A 21305-nucleotide genomic window follows, 5' to 3' on the forward strand; every position below is an offset into this window, starting at 1 on the left:
TCTATAAGCTTTATAGCTATTGTTTTCCTTACGTTTTCCGGTACGTTTATAGCATCCGCGTCATTTTGTTGGAAACCTGTAACGTCTAAACCCGGTCGGGCTGTAGACGCTGCAGTTCCACTGGATTATCCTCGTCAGCCATTTTGTTGAAAGTTTTGCAGAGCAAGTTTCAAGGAGACCAAGATAAGGTGCACAATATTTTGGAACACTGTATCCTTCAACGTTGAACAAAACCAAAAACGAATACATAGGATATTTCGTCCTACTCAGTTATGGTGGATATTTTATCCTTTTACCAACTCCAGGTGTCTATTGGAGTATTTTTCGGGTAAAAAGGGGTCCTTGTGAAAAGCACAACTGAGTTACTCTAGTATCTAGCGTTAAATTAGTGCCTTACCAAACGTTGGGCGCCATGTAGTGTAGTTCCTATATTCCCAATAGGCACTGCGAATTGGAATAATATACCCTATAGATGTGACGTAGGACTTAAGTCTATTAGGTCTCTATCCAAATATATTAGACTTAATTGTGAGTGCCAGCTAGCTCAGATGTCACTAGAAACTTCCTTGAGTTCACAAGAATGGATTTAGTTTCTGACAACCGCATAAACATGACAACTTTGTTTCCCAAGATAAAACTGATCTTCAGAGTCGTGGAAACAATAGATAGATATTTTACTCAGTCAATCGTGCATGCTTCGTTTTACCAGAGGTGCAGAGAAATAGATAGATGGGTGTTTTCAATAAAATAATTTATTGAACAGTCTTCTTTCTCAAGCATAAGAAATGAACTGCTACAATTGTAAAACTGGTTGCAAAATATAATGCATACAGTAAAAAGAGTAGAATAAAATAATACTGTAAGAGCATTATATGGTTCCTAGACCATACATAAATACATACATAAATAACAGAGGCTAAAAGGTACTCAACTGGTGCTTCTAAAATACGCCTACCGGGGCGTGGTCAAGATGGCGGCGGAGTAGGACGTGCTTCCTTGTCCCTCCGGCGCCGCCAGGCACTTAGCTTTGTTTATCGCCCTGCCTAGTGCCCATCCACGCTGGAAACAGTGAGGCCTTGTGTGTCCACGCTGTCCAGATTCCATCAGGACCCCTATTTTTGTGTTTGGAACAGAGAGCAGGCGGATACGGGCACGGCGGCCTTGGCTGGCTCTGGGCCCGGCGAGCCTTGTGGTGGGGACAGCAGAGGCCTGTGCCTGGCAGAGCGGTGACACAGCGGCTGATGCGCTGCCAGTTCTGCGACGGCGGCGGTGCAGTGTGTGGCTCTGTAGTGAGGGCGACGGAAGGAACAGCCGCCGTTGCTGAGCCCGGAGATGCGCTGCTTTCCCGAGAGACGTTGCGGCCTGCCCGGGAGGAGCTAGTGTGTCCGGGGCTGCTTGGCCACCCACTGCGGCGGCGGTGGTTGAGACCCCTGGGGGGGCGGGCGTGTGTTCCCACGCCGCGGAGACCTGAGTGGAGGCGGCCTGCATTTCACAGCCCGAAAAGAGGTGAGGAGAGAGGGGGCAGCTCCCGAGAGGCCTGGGAATCGGTCCGCAGGCCGGAGTACTGAGCGGGGCCCGCACGGGTGGAGCTGGCACTGGGGCCCCGACATTGAGGGTGTGTGCCGCCTTTCCTCCCCGACCCAGCGCCTGGTTTGCTCACGCAATAGTTGTGGTCTGGGAGACACATGCCCTTCCCCGCTCGGCGGAGTCTGGGAGTGTGATTGGGACTTACCCTCGGACGGGCCCCTGCATTGGTGCATCGCTTGACTCTTGCTTCCGGATTGGGGCTTGTGAGAGCTGTACAATGGGGTGTAGGGGGCCTACCCATGGATTGTGCCCTTGCGTTCGGAAAGGGCTTTTGAACTTGCCTTCCCAGCGCCTGCACTCTCCTCCTGGTGATTGGCTGCTGTGCTCTGCGGGGGCAGCTGGGCCTCCGGGACGTTTATTGAAGCCCTAGGAGAGTGGTCGTCCTGCTCCCCCCCTGGCGTGAGATGATTTAGAGGTCCTTTGCGGTACTGAGCCTGCGTCTGGGGGCGAACACGGGGGTTCTCAGCCGGGTCCCTAAACATTGGCTATGCCTCTACGCTGGTCCTGCGCTGGGGCGGGGGCCAGATGGCGGCAGCCAGAAATCGGAAAGATAAACCCCTCAAGGATTTACCTCAGAAGGTGGCAGGGCAGTCTACCTCTCCACCCGCTGACAAATCACCACGTCCTGAAGACAATGAGGCACCGGCGACCAAGGTCTTTATGTTAGAACTGTTCTTGGACATTAAGGAGGACATTTTAGAGCTCCGCTCACAACTTACGTCGGACCTGCGCGAAATGAGGCGTAATGTTGACGCTGTGGGGGAGAGGGTGGCGACCCTAGAGGAGCATGACCTGGGAACGGCAGAGTACATCCACCAACTCCTGCAAGACGTGCTCCGCATCACGGAACCGAATCTGGACCTCCAGGCACACACCAAGGACCTGGAGAATAGGTCTCGGTGGAACAATATCAGAATTAGGGCGGTCCCGTGGAAAGGAGAGGGGGATGACTTACGCGAGTATGTGGGGGCACTTTCCCGCCAGATCCTTTGTGAGGAGGAGATCCAGGACATTCAATTGGATCAGGTCCATCTTGTCGGTCTGCCGCGTGGGGCCAGGGCCCCTCCCCCGGACATCCTTGTCTGTGTCCATGATTTTCAGCTGAAGGAGAGGATCCTCCGGAATGCCCACGATCTTAATCCCATTCACTTCCGTGACCACCATCCTTCACTTTTTCAGGACCTGGCAGCCTCGACTCTCGTCAAGCGTAGGGAATTTAAGCCCATCACTAACAACTTGCGGGAGCAGGGCATCCCCTACTCATGGGGGCACCCGTTCCGGCTAATCTTTAAGCTCAATGACAAGCTGGTCCAGGCCCGCTCATTGGAAACGGCCTTCGGTATCTTGGGACTGGAGAGGGCCGCTTCCACGCCGAGACAAGGCAGGTCACCTACTAGGCAGCACAGGCGCTCCACGGAGTGGCAACGTGTTGGGAAGCCCTCTTCCGCTGCAAAACCAGACTTGTCTGCGAGTCTACTGGAGAGGGGGGTGGTGGTTGCCTCTGTGGCTTTGGTCACCGACACATCCGGGGTCTCTGAGGCCCAACAACTCCGCACTCGCTGGGTCCACTGCTGGCGCCGGAGGCGGACGTTTCTCTGATGACGTGTGGTGGCACTCCTATGTCCATGGGTGATGGAGTGTCCTATATCAGGAATTGGGAGTGTGAGACGAAGGCGCCATGTTCCCCTGCTATTGGGGCCTGCTTAACGAACTGTTGTTTTTTCTTCTCATTTGTGATCGTTGAGTCCTTTGTCCTTTGGGTTTTTATGTGACTGGGGGTGGGATGGGGGATCGGGTTGGGGGTTGGGGTTGTTTTGGGGGTTCCGCATCAGCTTTTGGGGACCTGGGGTGGGGATCCCGGGAGCAGCTCAGACAGTGCGGCACAGTAGGGACTTTGGAGAGGGGAAGTGCATCGGCTATCTACCCCTCTTATTACTATGGCGGGTAGGGACCTAAAAGTAGTGAGCCTCAATGTTAGGGGCCTAAATAACCCAGTTAAGCGTGCTGCTATTTTCTACCTTCCGGAGAATGCGGAAGGTGGGGTGTGTCTGTTGCAGGAGACTCACCTCCTCTCTACAGATGTTAGACCTATGGCGGACAAATGCTTTCCGCTATAGCTTTGGTCCTCAGGTCCTTTAGCACACAGGCACATTACAAAGTTATCTCTCAAGTGGTGGAGATTAAAGGTAGATTTTTGGCTGTTCGCGCGCAGTGGGTGGAGATGCAGTTCACTATGCTAGGCGGTTAGTGTGGGTTGGTGGCAGCTCCCATGCAGATCCGCTTTGCTCCGTGGCCATAAATCGCTACAAAGAAGCTTTACCTTGTAATTCGACTGCTGTATATTTTTAATAGCGCTTTGTATTATCTTGCACATTTGTAGGCTCGCGCGTCTGAGCCTGTGTATTTTATTTACCTAACATTTTAAAACTTTAAAAAATCATTTGGGGGGCTGTTCGACCTACCTGGTCACTTTCTTGGGTGAGGTGAGCCTTCCCTGCCCCGTTCCACCGCGGCTGGTGTGCCGTTTGAGTGGAGGGCGGGCGGCCATCTTACTGGTAGTCCTGGACCACGGGTGTACCTGTGGCAGCGGTCTAGCTGGGGGAGGGAGGTCCTTCAATAAATTTAACATGCCCCTTCGAACGCGCAGCGGTCGCGCCTCAGTCGCACCTCAGTCGCACCTCAGTCGCACCTCAGTCGCACCTCAGTCGCACCTCAGGCGCACCTCAGACGCACCTCAGGCGCACCTCAGGCGCACCTCAGGCGCACCAAAGGTCAGCCCGTCTGCGCCCGTCCGCGCCTCGGGCACGCTGGGCGCTGACCATGCTGACCAAGTGACTTATGACCTGGCTAAGGTAGCTATTTCTTACACACGTGAGCAGCTGCTTTCTCTGAACCCCTCGAGCTGCTCTGGTTCGGTGCGGCTGCCCGAGACTTCAGATTTAGTTAGCCCCTGCTCTTTCTGTGGTTTTAGCTGCACTTCCACTTTGTCTGTGCCACCACGTTCTCCGAGTGTGTTACACTCTATCTCAGCGGCCCTGGTCAACGCTCGATCTATGAGCAAACATGCTGCGGATATTTTTGAATTGTTGTCTGAGGGCTCTTTGGACATTCTGTTTGTGACAGAAACCTGGCTTAACAGCGCCAGTGCACCGGATGTCGAATTGGCCATTCCCAGAGGCTTCAAAATATGCAGGAAAGATCGGGCACTGGGTAGGGGGGCGGGGGGGGACTAGCAATCATTCTGAAAGAATTCTGGGTTCTGCATGTAGATTCCCCTGACGAGATAGGTGACGTGGGAAGTCCTTAATATCTCCCTTGTCCTCCCTCCCCATTTTACATTAGACGGCACTTTAATCTACCGGCCACGGGGCCTCCAGGCCCCTTCCTTAAGGCTTTGCTGGAGGTTATGGTGCCTCGGGCCCTGAGGTTTCTGCGTTTTCTGCTGTTGGGTGATCTTAATATTCACGCTGAGACGGCCGATCTCCCTGAGTGTAAGGCATTGTTGGAATCCCTTAACTTGGCCCACCTCTCCCAATGGGTCTCTCTGCCAACACACTCGGGGGGCCACACGCTTGATGTGATTTGTTCAAACTTCCCCCTTCGGGTGGAGTCACCTCAAGCCCTTACGTGGTCGGATCATCGACTGATCAGATTTGCATGATCAGCCGATAAAATTATGTCTACAGCTGTTAAGACTCTGTGCTCTCAGCAGATTAACTTGCACACTCTGTCTGCCTCCCTGAGGGGGAGCCGGCCGAGTTGACTAAGGCGGTGCTGACTTTCAACTCATGGCTTGCAGCAGGGGTGGCTTCCTCATCCAAAGGGACTGATACTCGCAGAGCCCGCTCTTCCCCTTCTAAACCCTGGTTTTCCCCAGAGCTGCGCGCACTTAAACTGACCTGCAAAAAACTTGAACGGACCTAGCGTCAAGCATACTGCCCCCTGGCTAAGGAGGCTCGCGCGGGGCACAGAGGAATTACTATGCCTGCATTAAAACAGCAAAGTGTGAGTACTTTGCCAACAGGATCGATAAGGCTAACAATAATAGCTGTGAGATCTTTTCTATTGTCAAACGTTTTATCTCTCCTTGTGCAGAGCAATTGACTGTGCCTGGTGTGAGAATCTTTCCTCGTTTTTTGAACAAAAAATAGCTGTGATTCAGTCCAGTCTTAGGTCCATCAGTACTACCAACATCATTTTTGACCTTTCACCTCCATTAGGTTCATCCTCCCCTAGGTTGGTGGAGTTTGCGCCACCATCAGCAGAAGACACCTTAGCAGTGGTAAAATCTTTGAAATCAGGGTCGCCAACTGACCCCTGTCCTGCGCGGGTGCTCGCCAGGGTGGCTGAGGCGGTGGAACAGGAAATCTCGCATATTGTTAGCCTTTCATTCCAGTCGGCTACTGTCCCTGCCGAGTGGAAACAGGCTAAGCTGCTGCCTCTGCTCAAAAAAGCTGGTTCTGATCCCGCAGTGCCAGCCAACTATCGGCCGATCTCATTACTCCCCGCCATGGCAAAAATCGGGGGAAAATGGCGTTCCGGCAATTGAACGCGTTTGTGGAAGCTTCGGGGGCTCTACACCCGGCCCAATCAGGGTTCAGTGCCGCACACAGCACAGAATCTGCATTGGTGGAAATTTCCGAAGCTGTCAGGGAGTGTTTGGACAATGGCGGCAGAGTGGCTCTAATTTTATTGGACCTCTCTGCCGCGTTTGACACGGTGCCACATCAGCGCCTTCTTTCTCGGTTAGCTGATATTGGTGTCACAGGCTTAGCCTTGGACTGGCTGGACTCTTTTCTCTCAGCCAGATCCCAGCAGGTCTGGCTTCCCCCATTTTCATCTACAGCCAAGCCTCTTTTGACGGGGGTCCCTCAGGGCTCCACTTTGAGCCCCTTGCTTTTTAATGTCTAACTGACCCCCTTGATAATGATGGCCGAACATCTGGGGGCCAAAATCATAGCCTATGCCAATGATACGCAGCTGCTGTTTACATGGCCCGGCGCTGATCTGGACACGGAGATGATTCGGACCTGTCTTTCTGCGGTTTTTAGCTGGCTAGCTGCAGCACAACTGAAATGCAATGAGGACAAAATGGAAATCCTATTGTATGGTCAGTTTCCCCCTAGATTTAGAGAAACACTGTGGCCGGGTGGCTTTCCATTACCCGGTTCAGTTAATATCCCTGCTAAGAATTTGGGGGTCTGGTTTGGAGAAGATCTCCGATTTGAGACACACATTAGGAAACTGACGGGGGATGCTTTGGCACCCTCAAAGCATTGCGGAAGTTTTTTTCATATCTTCCTCCCACAGCGAGAGAGTCAGTAGCGAGAGCACTAATTCTCTCACGACTCGACTATGCTAACGCCTTGCTGAGTGGCTCCCCGGCCTATCTGGAGGGGCGCCTCCAGGTAATACAAAATACTACCGCCAGACTCCTATGTAACATTTCTAGCCATGTGAGTGTTAAGATCCACTTACAGAGATTGCACTGGTTGCTACTTCCACAACAGATTACTTTCAAAATTCTTACACTGGCTCACAAAGCAATAAACGGACATGGTCCTGCCTACTTGATCAAACGGTTCAATCGCTACTTTCCCAATCGACCTTTGCGCTCTGCCGCCCAACATTTGTTGTTGGTTCCACGCTTTCGGCGCTCCCGGATGGGGGGGCAGTCGATCGCGGTCAGAGCAGCATCGGCCTGGAATGACTTACCTCTGTTCCTGCGAGCTAACCTGAACTTTGGTTCTTTTAAAAAAGCTCTCAAAACTCATTTGTTCAAGATGGCCTTTTAACCCACTGTTATTCTTCTTTCATGTTTCCTCTCTTGTCATTCCGCGCCAGGATACTCCGGCAGTAATTGAGCGCGTAACAAAACAGCATATAACCTAACATAACATAACTATAGGTTCCATTTATGCCCCAAATGTTAAGCAGGAATCTTTTTTGCAAACGGCCCTCTCACAGGTACTGGCGACACCAGACGCCCTGGTGCTTGTGGGTGGTGACCTGAACATTGTAATGGACGCGGGAATGGACAGGTCTGAGCAGAGATCACACCAAACAAGGGCACGGTCACAGGGGGGAAGCAGTGGCACCTAGAGGGAGGGCTACATGATGTATGGCGCGTCCAGCATCCCCAGGAGCGCGATTTCACCTGCTACTCTGTAGCCTATAAGACATACGCGTGCTTAAACAATTTCCTGGCCACGTCCTCACTTTTGCCTCATCTGTCGGCTGCTGACATTGTGCCGCGTTCCTTGTCTGATCATGCGCTTATCTCAGTTTTACTTACTTCCCACGGCGCTGGGCCGCCGTCTTCTGGCTGGCGTCTCTGTGATGCCTTGCTTCATTCGGATTCGGTGGTTGCAAAGATACGTGACATTATTACCCACTATCTTGCTGATAATGTGATAGGGGATACACCCCAAGCGTCGATCTGGGAGGCCTTGAAATTGATAGTGCGGGGAGAATTCATAGCGCTTGCAGCAGCATATTCTGCGCAAAGAAAAGCACGCTGAGTTGTAAAAGGAAGTTAGTGGCTTAGGGGGAGGATGCTTGCGCATAGGTTGTGGGCGCGCACTCAGTTAACCACCATCCACTCCATTAATGACACTCAAACTGCTGAACAAACCACTGATGTTGCCCATTGAGGACACCTTTCAACAGTTCTTTCAGACCTTATATCAGAGGGAGGGGCGACCCCAGAGGGAATGGCGGACTACCTGGCGTCTTGTGGCATTAGGCCCCTCTATCTGGCGTCGGCGGAAGCCTTAGACTCAGATATCCGCATCGAGGAGGTCATATCTGCAATTGCGCGGTTGAAGGTTGCTAAATCTCCGGGGTCTGGAGGCTTCTCTGCCACATTTTATAAAACTTACTGCGTGGAGGTGGCTCCTCTTTTAACCCGCCTTTTTAATTCCTTTCTTGATATGGGCGCAGTGACTCCGTCCATGGCCGAGGCGGGGATTCTTAAACCTGGGAAGGACCCTAAAGATTGTGGCTTGTATAGGCTGATCTCGCTGCTCAATATTGACGCCAAGCTGCTTGCGGGAGTGCTGGCTGCGAGACTTAGCCCCTTAATGGATGGAGTTATTGAGCCGGATCAAGCTGCATTTATCCCCACTCTGCAAGGGGGGGATAATACCAAGCGGCTGCTCCACCTTATATATCTGGTTAATCGCTCTCGGACTCAGGCCTTCTTGCTGTCTATCGATGCAGAGAAGGCCTTTGACCGGGTAGACTGGGACTATATGTTCGCCGCTCTGAAGGCATTCGAAGTGGGGGACAATTTCCTGCGGTGGGTCCAGTGCCTCTATGCGGCCCATAAGGTGGCAGTGCGAGTGAATGACTGTAGGTCAGGGATGTCCCCTCTCCCCATTGCTCTTTGCTCTCTATATGGAGCCTTTCGCGCAGCGTGTTCGGTCCAACATCGGTATCTCCTGAATCAAATTTGGTGCTGATACCCACAAGATCAGTCTGTATGCGGACGATGTCATTCTGTCATTAACCCAACCTCATTCCTCCCTGCGGTGTCTGTCGTCAGAACTCCTCGAATTTCAGATGGTAGCGGGCTTTAAAGTTAACTTCTCAAAATCACAAATTCTTAACATCTCTGTCACTGATGCAGACGTACAGGATCTGCGGCAAGACTTCGCATTTCATTGGGTGCAATCTGACATTTCATACCTGGGTATCCGGCTGGCCCCATCTATTACTAAAATGGTGTCTCTTAATTATAGCTCGCTTGTTGAACAAATCACCAAAGCACTTTCAGACCCGTCTCAATCTGGCCTGGTATGGGCGACTGGCTGCGGTCAAAATGACTCTACTCCCAAGTATTCTGTATCTCTTCCAAATGCTACCAGTGAATCCCCCACCGGGCACTCTGCGGAAGCTACAGGAACTCCTCAATAGGTTTTTATGGAATAATAAGCGGCCGCGGATGGCATTGTCCATAGCTACTGCTCCGAAGATGGCGGGTGGGCTGGGCTTTCCCATGTTGACGACGTACTTTCAAACCTCCTGCCTTCATTACATCGTAGAATGGAACAGGCCTCTGTCTAGTAAACATTGGCACTTTATGGACCAAATGGTGGCGGGTTGTAATATATGGTGGGAGTTGTGGTTACTGCGCAAGTGTAGGGCATGGGGTCTTTATTCTTCCCCGGTGACTTCCCCGACCCTAAAGGCGTTGGACCAACTGGCGCAGAGTAGGGGGTGGACTACTTTCCCCTCTCCAATGACACCTATTGTTGATAACCCGGACTTTCCACCAGGATGCGCGTCTCCAATCTTCCGTCGCTGGCGAGAGGAAGGCTGTAAGAGGGTGGGCTCCCTCTTTGACCTGGATGGCCTGAATTCGTTTGCCTGGCTCCGTAGGGAATACTTCCAGCTTCCGAGGGCTGACGCCTTCCACTATTCACAGGTGGCGCATTGGGTGACCCAACCAGCCAATGTTGCCTCTGTCTCAGCTCTTGATGGCGTTTGAAAAATGGTTGGTCTGCAAGAAGGAAGACCGCAGGATTATCTCTGAGCTATATGCGATGATCCTGCGCCATCCTAAGAAGCAGCGTATGAAAGGCGCAAGTCCGCTGGGAAATGGAGCTAGGGCGTCCCTTGATGAGAAAGGAGTGGGAGCACATTTTTTATGGCGCACATCACACAGCTTCTAACACTGCGGGAACCGAGTCGGCCTATTGGTACTAAAACCCTGCGCGCGTCTAGTAATGTTTGGAAAGCTCTGGACGCTTATATGGATTTGGCTTCGAAGAGTTTGGTTGCCCAGTATCCTTTTGTGTCCTCTATTTGATTGTTGTTTGTTATTTGTATAGTGTGTGTTTGTAGTACTGCAGTGGATCCTTCCCTTCCCTTCCTTTTCTCTTTTTCCCTTCTTCTTGCTACCTCCTTTCTACTTTTTCTTCCTCTGTCTTCTTTTCCTTTCTTTTCTCTCTTTCTTCTTCTCTCATTCATAATAGTGATACTGTTTACGGATATTTTGGTTCATTGATTTTCCCCTTATGAATTTCTTATATTTTTACCTCTATATTGGTTGCGGAAATTCTTTCTATTTGACTCAATTATAAGTACTATGTCTATTGATTTCGATTGTATCACTATGTATTGTATTTATCTACTTCTTATACTTTTAAACTTAATAAACTTATTGAACACAAAAAAAACATGATTATAAATAAACATGATTCTAAACAGTGCACTTTGTAATAAATGTACAATTCATATTTGTCAATGTCTACTGACACATTATTCAGCCATCTATCGCCATATGGTGCATTGCGTGGTATTTTTTACACAATCTTGCAGTGGATCAGCAAACGTTCCTTCTTTATATAGCTCTTATGGATGCACTTATTACGTTATATTGCCATATTGAACTGTGGCATACATTATTATAACTTCTAATAATTTCCACACATTTGGAAAGACGTATTTCGATTCTAATTCTGGATCAAACTTAGAGAACTCAATACGCTATATCTCCGCCAAGGTTATCATGCTGCAATCCTGGTTTAAGAGCCCAAGTGTACGGCTAGCTCCTTCCCACTGTTCAGGCCTCTTGGACATTTCGTGAGTAAATCTATGATATATCGTGACTCTAATCTCCGTAGTTTGCGTACCCTATCACCTCCTCGAACATAATCCAAACCATAATATTGCAGGTGATTCCTGTCACTTACATGTTTCTCAGCAAAGTGACGTGCCACAGTATAAGCAGCATCTTTCTTATCTATGGCTCTCAGATGTTCCAATATTCTAATCTTTAGTTGATAAATAGTACTGCTTATATAGCGTATCCCGCAAGGGCGCACCAGGCAGTATACTGCATATGGTGTACTGCAAGTAATAAACTTGGTTATTTTCTTTGTTTTCCCTGTATCTGGTAACGTATATAACAGGCCCCCTTTGCTGTTGGCGCAAGCTTTGCACCTACTGCAGGAAAGAATACCATCATTTCTTTCAAGGTGCTTACTCTTTGTGGTACTTTCTCCAAATTGCTTCTAACTAGCATATCCCATAGAGACCTCGCTTTCTTGAAGGTCACTGGGGGATAGGTTGGAATGTTGTCACGAATAATGCTGTCCGTTTTCAGGATATGCCAATTCTTCTTAAGCATATGCTTTAAATGATTAGCTTCTGCTGAGTAAGGGGTAACCATCCGAAATTCACCCTTATCATCTCTCTCCCTCTGTTTCTCCTTATCGTTCAGCAATTCATCCCTTCAGATGCCTCTCACCTTCTGCAGTGTTTCTTTTTGTGCTATAGGCTTATACCCCCTCACAGTAAACCTGGCTAGGCACTATGTGGCAGCCGCCTCAAAGTCCTTCTCCCTAGTGCTGTTTCTCTTCAGTTTAAGAAGCTCGGCGTATGGAATGCTGTGGATAAGTTTAGGTGGGTGATTGCTGGTTGCAAACAGTGTCGAATTTCCTGCTGTGGACTTAGGATATAAAGCTGTCTGCAAACTACCATCCTCTACGCAAACACCCTCAGGTCTAGGTAATCCACTGCACCTGGACTCACTGTCCCAGAGAAGTGTAAGTTTGAATAATTTTTATTGAGAACATCGATATACCCAAGAGCCGAATCCACTGTCCCCTGCCACACAATGAACAGGTCATCGATATATCGATACCACTCAATTACTCTGCCACTGCCACTGTTGTTTCCACCCTCGTAGGTTTTGGGCACCCGCTCCTCCCACCAGCCAACGAATAAGTTCACATAGCTGGGGGCGAAGCAGGTGCCCATCGCCGTACCAGGCATCTGTCTATAGTATTGATCTTTGAACAAAAAGATATTGTTCATTAGACAACATTTCATAAACTCTATGAGCATTTGGTTATGTACCGAATAACGCAACTGGCGTTTCTCCAGGTATCGCTGCGCTGCCCTAAGGCTGCTTGATGCAGTAGATGTTTTCTCAGAAGCTGATGAATGATCTACTAAAATTCAGGTTGAAAAAGGTGAAAGGTCCAGTGATGAGCAATATATCAATGACGGAAAAAGCAGCCCTACAGACTTCGATGCAGGATGTGTCAATAATAATAAAACCTTCAGATAAAGGGGGAAACTTGGTTCTCCAAACCAGAGACCAGTACTGCAATGAGGCCTTACGCCAATTATCGGATGAAAAATGTTATAAAAAAACAACTTGTGATGCGTATCATAAAAGCATCAAGACGTATGATAAACTAATCTGAAAATAGTACAATAAATCTAAGCTGGGGACTGTGGAACACCTGTTTCTACGCAGTACTAATCCAGTGGTTCCTACCTTTTACCACATCCCAAAACTGCACAAAGACAGCTTGCATCCAACTTGTGATGCGTATCAAAAAAGCATCAAGACGTATGATGAACTAATCCGAAAATGGTACAACAAATCTATGTGATGGAGCAGATTTCATCTGCAGTCAGTCATTGTTTTATTTTTTGTGCTTCAGACAGACTGCATTTAAATTGCCACACACACTTTGGTGCAAGTTAAAAAACATGGCACATGAAAAATATGAAAGTGAGGCCTATTCAGTCTGAAATGCTTGTGCTGAATTAACATGTATTTTTGCTGTGTAGAGAAAAGTGGCCTTTTTAGCTTTGAAGATTAATGGAATGTGTCTCTCTCTTCCCAGCTCATCCCTTGCAATCTAAATTCACTATTCCTGTCTTAAAAGACTTTGGCTTGTTGCATATTTAGATAAACATTTTCAGTTAATAACACCTCTTTTTATACTTTGTGTGAATTAGTAATGCACCAAACACTACACATGGGGCTAAATGCTTTTTTTTGCATGAAAAGCTATCTAAAACACTAAAGCATGTTGCTGTGTGCGCTGTATTAACTGTGTGCGCTTTAAAATTTTACACTAAATGCATAATAATGCTATGTTGCACATTGCACATTTATTTTGCATGTTGTCATAAATAATAAAAAAGCTGCTTTACACTAATAGCTTGGCTAGGTAAACATTTATAAGGGGTCTTAGTGTAAGGGAGGGAAACATAATGGGCTGATTTACATGTAATTGATATTCTCTTTGTGTTTGTTTTATTTTTTGGGCCTACAATTAAATGGCTGCCTGTGAATCCAGCAAGGCTGTGACTTGCATTGGAGAGAAGAGTGCATGTGCAGATCTGTTTGACTCAAACCACGAAGAAGTCAAGGCCTCTTTGTACTTTGAAACATTCTTGTGATTGTGCCAATGTACCAGTTAGATAAAGTATCCTACTAGACTGCGCTGTGGAAGGAAGGAAGGAGGAATTAGAATGAAACATTTTTCCTAGCAAATGTTGCAAACTTTTAAAATATATTTATTATTTGCGCATCTTTTGTTAAGACTGGTATGCTCTAGAATTTTCAATGAGTCAGCATAATTAGACCTCATGCCATTGTGGCTGACCAATCATGTACAAGTTTTTCTGAAGATGCAACATTTTTGTGTAGTCTGCCAAGAACTAGAGTATAAATAATGACCTCTTTGGAGGCATGGTTGGCTACTAGGCTCATTAGGCTTCAGGGGGGCGTGTGAGCTCTTGAGAGAAGGAACCGATTAGACCAGTCATTCTATGGGTTAGGTACGAGATCGTCACGGGTGCAGCCTTGGGCGTCCGAGGAGAGTCAGGTGGGGGGTTCCCTGGTGATTTTTTTCCAAAGTCCTTCCACATCATATTTTTGGCACAGCAGGCCACATTCCTGAAACCTGGACAGCAGTGTCGCCCTCTGGCTCAGACCAGAGGCAGTCCGGGACGCCTCTTGGTCCGCATCTATTGTCACCAGTCGGACTTCGCTTCCTGCCAGTGTAAGCCGCAAATCCTTTAGTATACCAGCACTCTTGGAGATGCAAACCCCCTCCAATGTAAGCTTTGATCACCTCCCATAGTGTGTCCTTGGTCTTTACTTTGTCAAAATATTCCTATACTGCTAAATGTAATTCCGCCTTGAAGACCGGATCTCAGAGGGCCCTCTCTGGGAATCTCCACTGTTCCACCCTGTCTCCCGCCCCAGGGCCCCGTAACCCGAGCACTACTGGGGCATGATCTGAAAGAGTATGTGGAAGGTGGGTAGATCAGGGTGCATTGGTTGTATAGCAACACTTCACTTAGGCTTCATGTCCCTCTTTCTTTAAATGTTGCCTTTTTACGTTTAGAGTGTAGTGATAGGTTGATAAATGTTTTACCATATCAACTATTTCACAAGCATATAAAATAATCTATGGTCGGTTATAGAGGATTTTACCTGGGGAAACAAAAGGCACATCTAATTTAGATACGGTTTTCAATCAAGTGGAAAATAAACCTCTGCCTTGCACCCAGTCTTAACAGTACAATTGTGTAATGTGTTTATGGTGTCGATATATGAGAAAAGCCTATCGAAATTGCAATAATTTCTAAACAGAAGAATGGTATTTATGAAAGTGTTCTCACTGTCCTTAGATTACAGGGGGAAATGTTACCTCGCAGACTTTGACAAGAGCCTGCGATTTGAAGACTGCGCCGAAAATGTTAAGCGAGAGCTGATCAAAAATGACATGAAGGTAAGCCCTAGAGGCTTCCAGCTTCATATGATTCTCCACAAAATGCTTTTTGTGTCCTTTCAGTTGTCTCAGGTTTCTCTGCAGATAGTGCTGCTCAGGCATTTGCTGTCCTCGGTCTCTTCTTAGAAGATGGTGTCTGTCCTTCCACCCTCCTTGTTGGTGTTTATACTGCCAAATAGCAAAGCAGATGGTGGTGTCTTTTCTTCCTTCACAATGTGATTCTTTCTGCTGGTAGTAGTGTCTGTCCTATGCTCCCAAGGAAAGGATCACTCACAGATGCAATAAACAAGAGAATCATAACCCAGAGGTGAAATCACACTAGTATCAGCACAAGCTGAACAAGAGTTTGAAGGATATTTTGGTTTATGAAGCTTGTTCAGCTAACCGGTTTTGCAATAGAGAAAAGCAGCACCTTACAATTCTGCGGAAAAATGTCATTTTTCACAGCCCTGTTCTCTTTACAGACTGTAAGCAATGTCCATATGTGAAATAGTAGATGTCTCATTATCAAAGGAATATCTGTGTGTGGACAACAACACAGTCTATCCTGTGTTGCATTTTTACTTTTGAGGAATGAACCCATGCAGTTGCAGGTTTGTGTTTCTTCCTCTATAATATCCACTAATAGATTATATCTGTCCTATGTGTGCTGGGATGTAGAAGCTTCCACTGGCTGACGATGAAGCACTTGCTGTGAGATCTGAAGTAGGGACTTTTGTTGATGTGGTCTGAGGGGAGACATGAAAGGAAAGACGTGGACCTGAAAATAACATTGCATGGAACTGAAACATACAATACTCCTCTCACCTGGTACCTTTCCAATTTACATATTCTGATAATAATGATGGAGTGGATAGGAATAGGAAATGGTAGAGAGCTCTGCCATATAGGCACAAAAATGGCAACAGAGTTGGGTGATTCACCACAATCTCTTAGTCTTAGACGTGACACATTGCAGCATTTTCCTGAGCAACTGTTAGGATGGTCAAAAGACCCAGTTGACCCCCTGATTGAGCCCTTTGGGGTCGCAAAGTAGAGAGCAGGGTAGTAGATGGTGTGGGGGTGAACTAAGCATTGTGTACTGGGCGTGTGCAGCAATAAAATTTAACTTAACAGAACCCAGAGAGAAGAATACCCTAGGGGACAAGCGACTACTAATTTTGAAAATGTGCTTGCCCTGAGCAGGATTAAAACTGCATGGAAATTCCTACCAGGCAGTCAATCTGCTGGGGTTGTGGCATCTGACCAGGTGTCCATCATTCTTAAGTGGTCATCTCTCAATGAGGACTGTTACTTTTTTGAATGGTGACTCAGAGAGTTCGGTCACTGTGAGTGTAGCAAAGTGGAAATATTATGTGGTATGGCTGGGGGCCTTACCATGTAATGTTAACACAGTACCAATAAATGGACCTTAGATTCACACTAGTAATCCTCTCAGTTCTGGTAGAGTGGCAAACAGCAGACAGGCTTACTTAGAGGTCAAGTATAAGCATTTTACAGTACCAACAGTGACGATAAGTAATTGACACGACTCTAAAGAAATCCAACACCAATTTATAAAAATAGAGACTATTTTTATCGAAATTTAGACACCAAAAGGGAGCATGTACAGTTTGTATAACTGGAGTTATAGAATTTACAGTGATAATGCAATCGATAGCTGTCGAACTTTACCATTCAAGTCAATGGGAGAAATACAGAGTTACTGTCTTGCAGGTCCCCCGAACAAACTCTGACAGTTTGAAGAATTTTGACTTGCACAGATAGTCCAGGTGAAGAGGTGACATGGCTGTCTTTGGTGCTGAACGGGATCCACAGGAGCTGTAAAAAAAAAAACAGCACTTTACAAAACGCTACTTGCAGGTTGAGTTCAGAGGAGACCCTTGAAGCTTGGATGTGCCACTGGACCAGGAAACACCAGTCAAAACAGCTCTGCCTAGCTCGGGCCTCTCAGGTGACAAGGTATACCTGGCTATCCAAGGTGCTGAATGTGCCTGCTGAAACTGGGGTTACCAGGTGTGCCGACGAAGCAGTCTTTGGGATGCTAGGGCTCAACAACTGTGTCACAGAAGAGGAGTGGGGGATGATGCCAAATGTTTCCTCTGTGTGCTGCGTCAAGTTAAGCAGGTAGTAGTCGGCAACACCACCAACAAGCCTCTTCCAGAGGTCCAGGGAACGCTGCAGAGTGCTGAGACTTTTTTTTAATCTATTTATTGCACAGAATAGCAATCCAGTCAGTACATACAATTGCGATAATGTGAACATAGAGAGGCAATGAGCAGTTAAACAAACAAAAGTTGAATACATCACAGTGGCATTGCAGACTATCAAAATGACATAGTACGATAGTACAGTTTTACTATTTTTGTGAAATAAAAAAGAAAAAGCAAAATCATAATATAACTAAGGGAAAAGTGGTCACAACCGTACAAAAAGATGATACAAGACAAGAAAGTCACGAGCACAATCAAGCAAGTCAGTCAGCACAAAATACAAAATCACCAATTGTAGAGTAATGTGAGAACGGATTGTCAAATCTTATAGGTGCAGACCAGACTTCTGTCAATCTCAACAGAGGAGATTCTGGAACCTCTCAGTGAGAAAGGCAACGCTCATCGCGGTGGCAGAGAAATATCCAGCAAGTGCCCAGGGCAGCAAATCCCGTGCCCCAGCAATGTCAGCAACGCGTGCACCAAGGTAACCCACCCCCACGGGGTCAAAGGAGTTAATCGATTGGGATTGTGCCCCCTGTGTTAGCTTCGCAATGTATGTCCAGAACGCCCCCCATATATCCAGTGGTCTGGAGGCGCTAGGAACCATTTCGGAGTATTCAGCGCTGTTGGCATTACAGTACGCCATACTACGGAGCCAAGCGCGGACTGTTGGAGCACGCCTAGCACACCAGAGCAGCGCCACTTCACGTTTAGCTAAAAGGAGGCCAAGGGATGCCAGTTTTCTAAGCTGACGCGGGAAGTTGGCGACATAACCAAGCAGAGCAATTTCTGGGGTTGGAAGTAGGTCAATGCCGAGTATGGACCCCAAAACCTGGTGTACTTGCAGCCAATAGGTGTGCAGTTTCGGGCAAGTCCAGGAAAGATGGGCAAAGTCAGCCTGTGGGCCGTTGCACTTAGGGCAATTGTGCGGTCTGCTGGGGTCAATTCTGTGGGCAAGTGCGGGAGTGTGGTACGCCCTCCTAAGAAACTTAAAATGTATTAATTTATGCCTGGTGTTAATGGAGACATCCCTAGTGGTGGCACAACATGCTGCCCATTGTTCATCCGTGATAGGGTTACCCAGGTCGCCCTCCCAAGCAGCGCGCACTTTAGCGTCAAGTGAGGGAACTGAGGCCAGGCACAGCTTATATAGCTTGGATACGACATGCGCCCCTGTTTGGTTCTGTATTATGAAGGTAAGTGTGGTGGAGTCATCAGGAGGGAGCGGGAACGTGGGGAATTCAGCCCTAAGCATAGAGTGCAGTCTAGTCAGTATGAATGAGTCCATGAAAGTCCTGTCAGTGAAGTGGTGATCTTCTGTGAGGGAAAAAGCATGGCCGTCCGGGAAAAGGTCCCCTATGGTGTGTATATGATACTTAGACAGCGTGCGCTGCACTACCGATTCGCCAGTGATGGGGAGCCACTGGGGGTTGGGTAACGGCAGCGCAGAAGAATATAGTTTTTCGAGGAGTAAGAGGCGTCTAAGTTTGTCCCAAGCCCAACAAGTAGTGGACCAAGGCTGTATGTCTTGCGGATCTCGGGGTAGACCCTTGGGAAGGACGGAAGAGAGGGCCACAGGGCAGAGTGCTGAGACTTGAAGAGGTTCAGGACTGCACTTCCTAGAAGGCATATGGGCAGTTACTTTTGGGCTGGTCCGCAACGGGCCCGGTGGTCTGTCCTTCTTTGGAGCGTGGAAATGCCGGTTGTGCCTGCCGACTGCTGGGGTCTAGTACCTCTAGCCCTAGGGAGTCCTGATGAAGTCTTTGGCTTACAGAGGGGTTCACCTTCCTTTTGGAACCGGTTTGTGGTCCTGGCCGAGTTGTGGTCCGGTGAGTGCAGGGGGGGTGCCACAGGTGCAATACTTCACACATTTCCATTGTGGAGTCCTGTCTTATGCTGACACAAGTCTCATCTTTGTCCTCTTTCTTAAGAGCAGATCTGGAGTTCTGGTGTCAGGGGTTTCCCTTAAATACTTTATTTAGCGGGTGTTTAGGGGAGTGAGGGCTAGTAGCCAATGGGCTACTAGTCCTGCAGCTAATCTGCCCCTGAGGTGACAACATCCGGTGGATGTATGTCACCAAACTACCCAGTGCCTTCTATACTAGTGACTTTTCAAGATGGCATGGGCCGTCCTTCGCTGTACAGACCAACATTCCCACCCTAGAGGTGTGGCTAGCCTTCGGGTGTTGTACACCTCCTGCATACCTAACTTCCCGGCTGCTCGCAAGCATGAGACCCGGGGTACAGGGGGTTTCCTTTGCGTCCACCGGGAGACAAATTTATTTACATATCAGAGGCGGCGAAGCCGTTGAGGCTCACCGCCTTGAATGGCCTTTTACCAGCCATCCTGGGAGGGCGTAGGTGTGACCTCCTTCCTGCCCAGCCCTTTTGTCCCATATCCTTTGGCACTGATAGCATGAGGTCAGACTTCTGTCTTGGGGCATCCGGCTCTAAAAACACTCTAAGGGTGGCACCTGGGTGCATGGCAGTTCATCCTCAACACAAGAATCATGTCCGGGGTGAAAAAGCATGGTGGTTGCTAGCAAAGACAACTAAATTCAATGGGGCCATTGTGGAGCTGGGTATCTCGATTTGGTACAGTTGACAGTCCACGTTAACCTATGGACTGCTGTTCACTTACAGTAAACTTGAATAGCATGGTTACTGTCGAGGTATATGTGTCTGTACATCTATACCTGCACCATTAATATAATGCACCCTGCCTCCTGGGCTTTAGTAGGCCTTGGAGTGACTTATATATCATAAGGCAGTGAGGGGGCTCTGTCTCACATGGTGAGTCGCATTCAAGCATAGCTACCCATGCAGGCTGCAGTAGCAGACCTTACTTTTACTTCGGTCACTCAGGGTGGCACAAATAGAGCTTTAGGCATGGTGATTGCTTTAACTCCCTTGCCCTAGGTACCACAGATACCATATACTAGGGACTTTTAAGGGGGTGGGGGTTAAAGCATCTTGCCAATTGAGTGTACCAATACAGATGCAATTTGAGGGAAAGACCACTGGCACTGGGGCCTGGTTAGCAAGTTCCAGTGCATTTTCAGTTCTAATACCACAACATTCAAATTGAAAAGAGGTCTTTCCTATATGACCACCCAGGCCCCCAGACGAAAGGTGATGAGCTCTAACCTCCCTCTTGGTAGTTCTCATCATCTAAGTGGAAGAACGTGGAAAGTCATGGTCAGTCTCTGGTCTGTGTTCCACCACAAAGTCCATCCCCTGTAGACAAATAAACTACCTCAACAATGTAGGCTTATCTCCTCTCATCTGCATTAACTGCCTGAGAGGCCTATGGTCGATTTGAACTTTGAAGTGAGTCTCAAACAGGTATGGTCTCATCTTCTTCAGGGACCAAACCACAGCAAAGGCTTCCCTTTCAATGGCACTCTAACGCTGCTCTCTAGGGAGGGCTAGCTTGATAAAGGAGTCTACTGGCTGATCCTGACCCTAATTGTTGATTTGTGACAACACTGTCCGAATCTCGGGGGGCATAGTCCGCAAGATGCCAGAATGACTGATGTGATCCTGCATCCCTACACCCCATCAGCCCATATCTACACCCTGAACATACACCCCGGCTGCAGACAACTTCGCCAATGCGGTTTTGGATTCCCCCAAATTATTTAGGTGGAGGGAAGCGCCCTCACCTAAGATGGCCACCTCCCCGACTCATACCTGAGACAACTGGCCTAAGGAGCCAGCGAAGTCCAGGGGAGTGACTGTCCGAGCACGCTGTTGGCATTCAGGTGCAGGTTTTACTCCCACACCCTGCAACTCCTGTCTCTGTTGCTGTTATCTCTGCCACCATGGTCTGACATGCAGGCTGATGCCCTCTTGGAGAAAAGTGTGGAGCTTTGTCAGGAGGGAGAGAGAGCCTCGGCCAATTGGCTCCCGGGGCCACCGTGAGATTGTGGAACTGCACGGCATGGTGCAGCCG

At 48.2% G+C, this 21305-nt stretch overlaps 1 protein-coding gene across 1 annotated transcript in view; it reads left to right on the forward strand.

The window, feature by feature from the left end:
• LOC144754985 (2-5A-dependent ribonuclease-like) overlaps positions 1 to 21305 on the forward strand; it is a 343653-nt gene that overhangs the window by 137812 nt on the left and 184536 nt on the right. The window contains exon 3 of the mRNA XM_078643378.1: positions 15037 to 15137. Coding sequence (XP_078499504.1) covers positions 15037 to 15137 — 101 coding nt within the window. The remainder of the gene's footprint in view (positions 1 to 15036; positions 15138 to 21305) is intronic.

This window comes from Lissotriton helveticus, chromosome 1_1, assembly GCF_964261635.1.
Source record: "Lissotriton helveticus chromosome 1_1, aLisHel1.1, whole genome shotgun sequence".
NCBI lineage: Eukaryota > Metazoa > Chordata > Amphibia > Caudata > Salamandridae > Lissotriton > Lissotriton helveticus.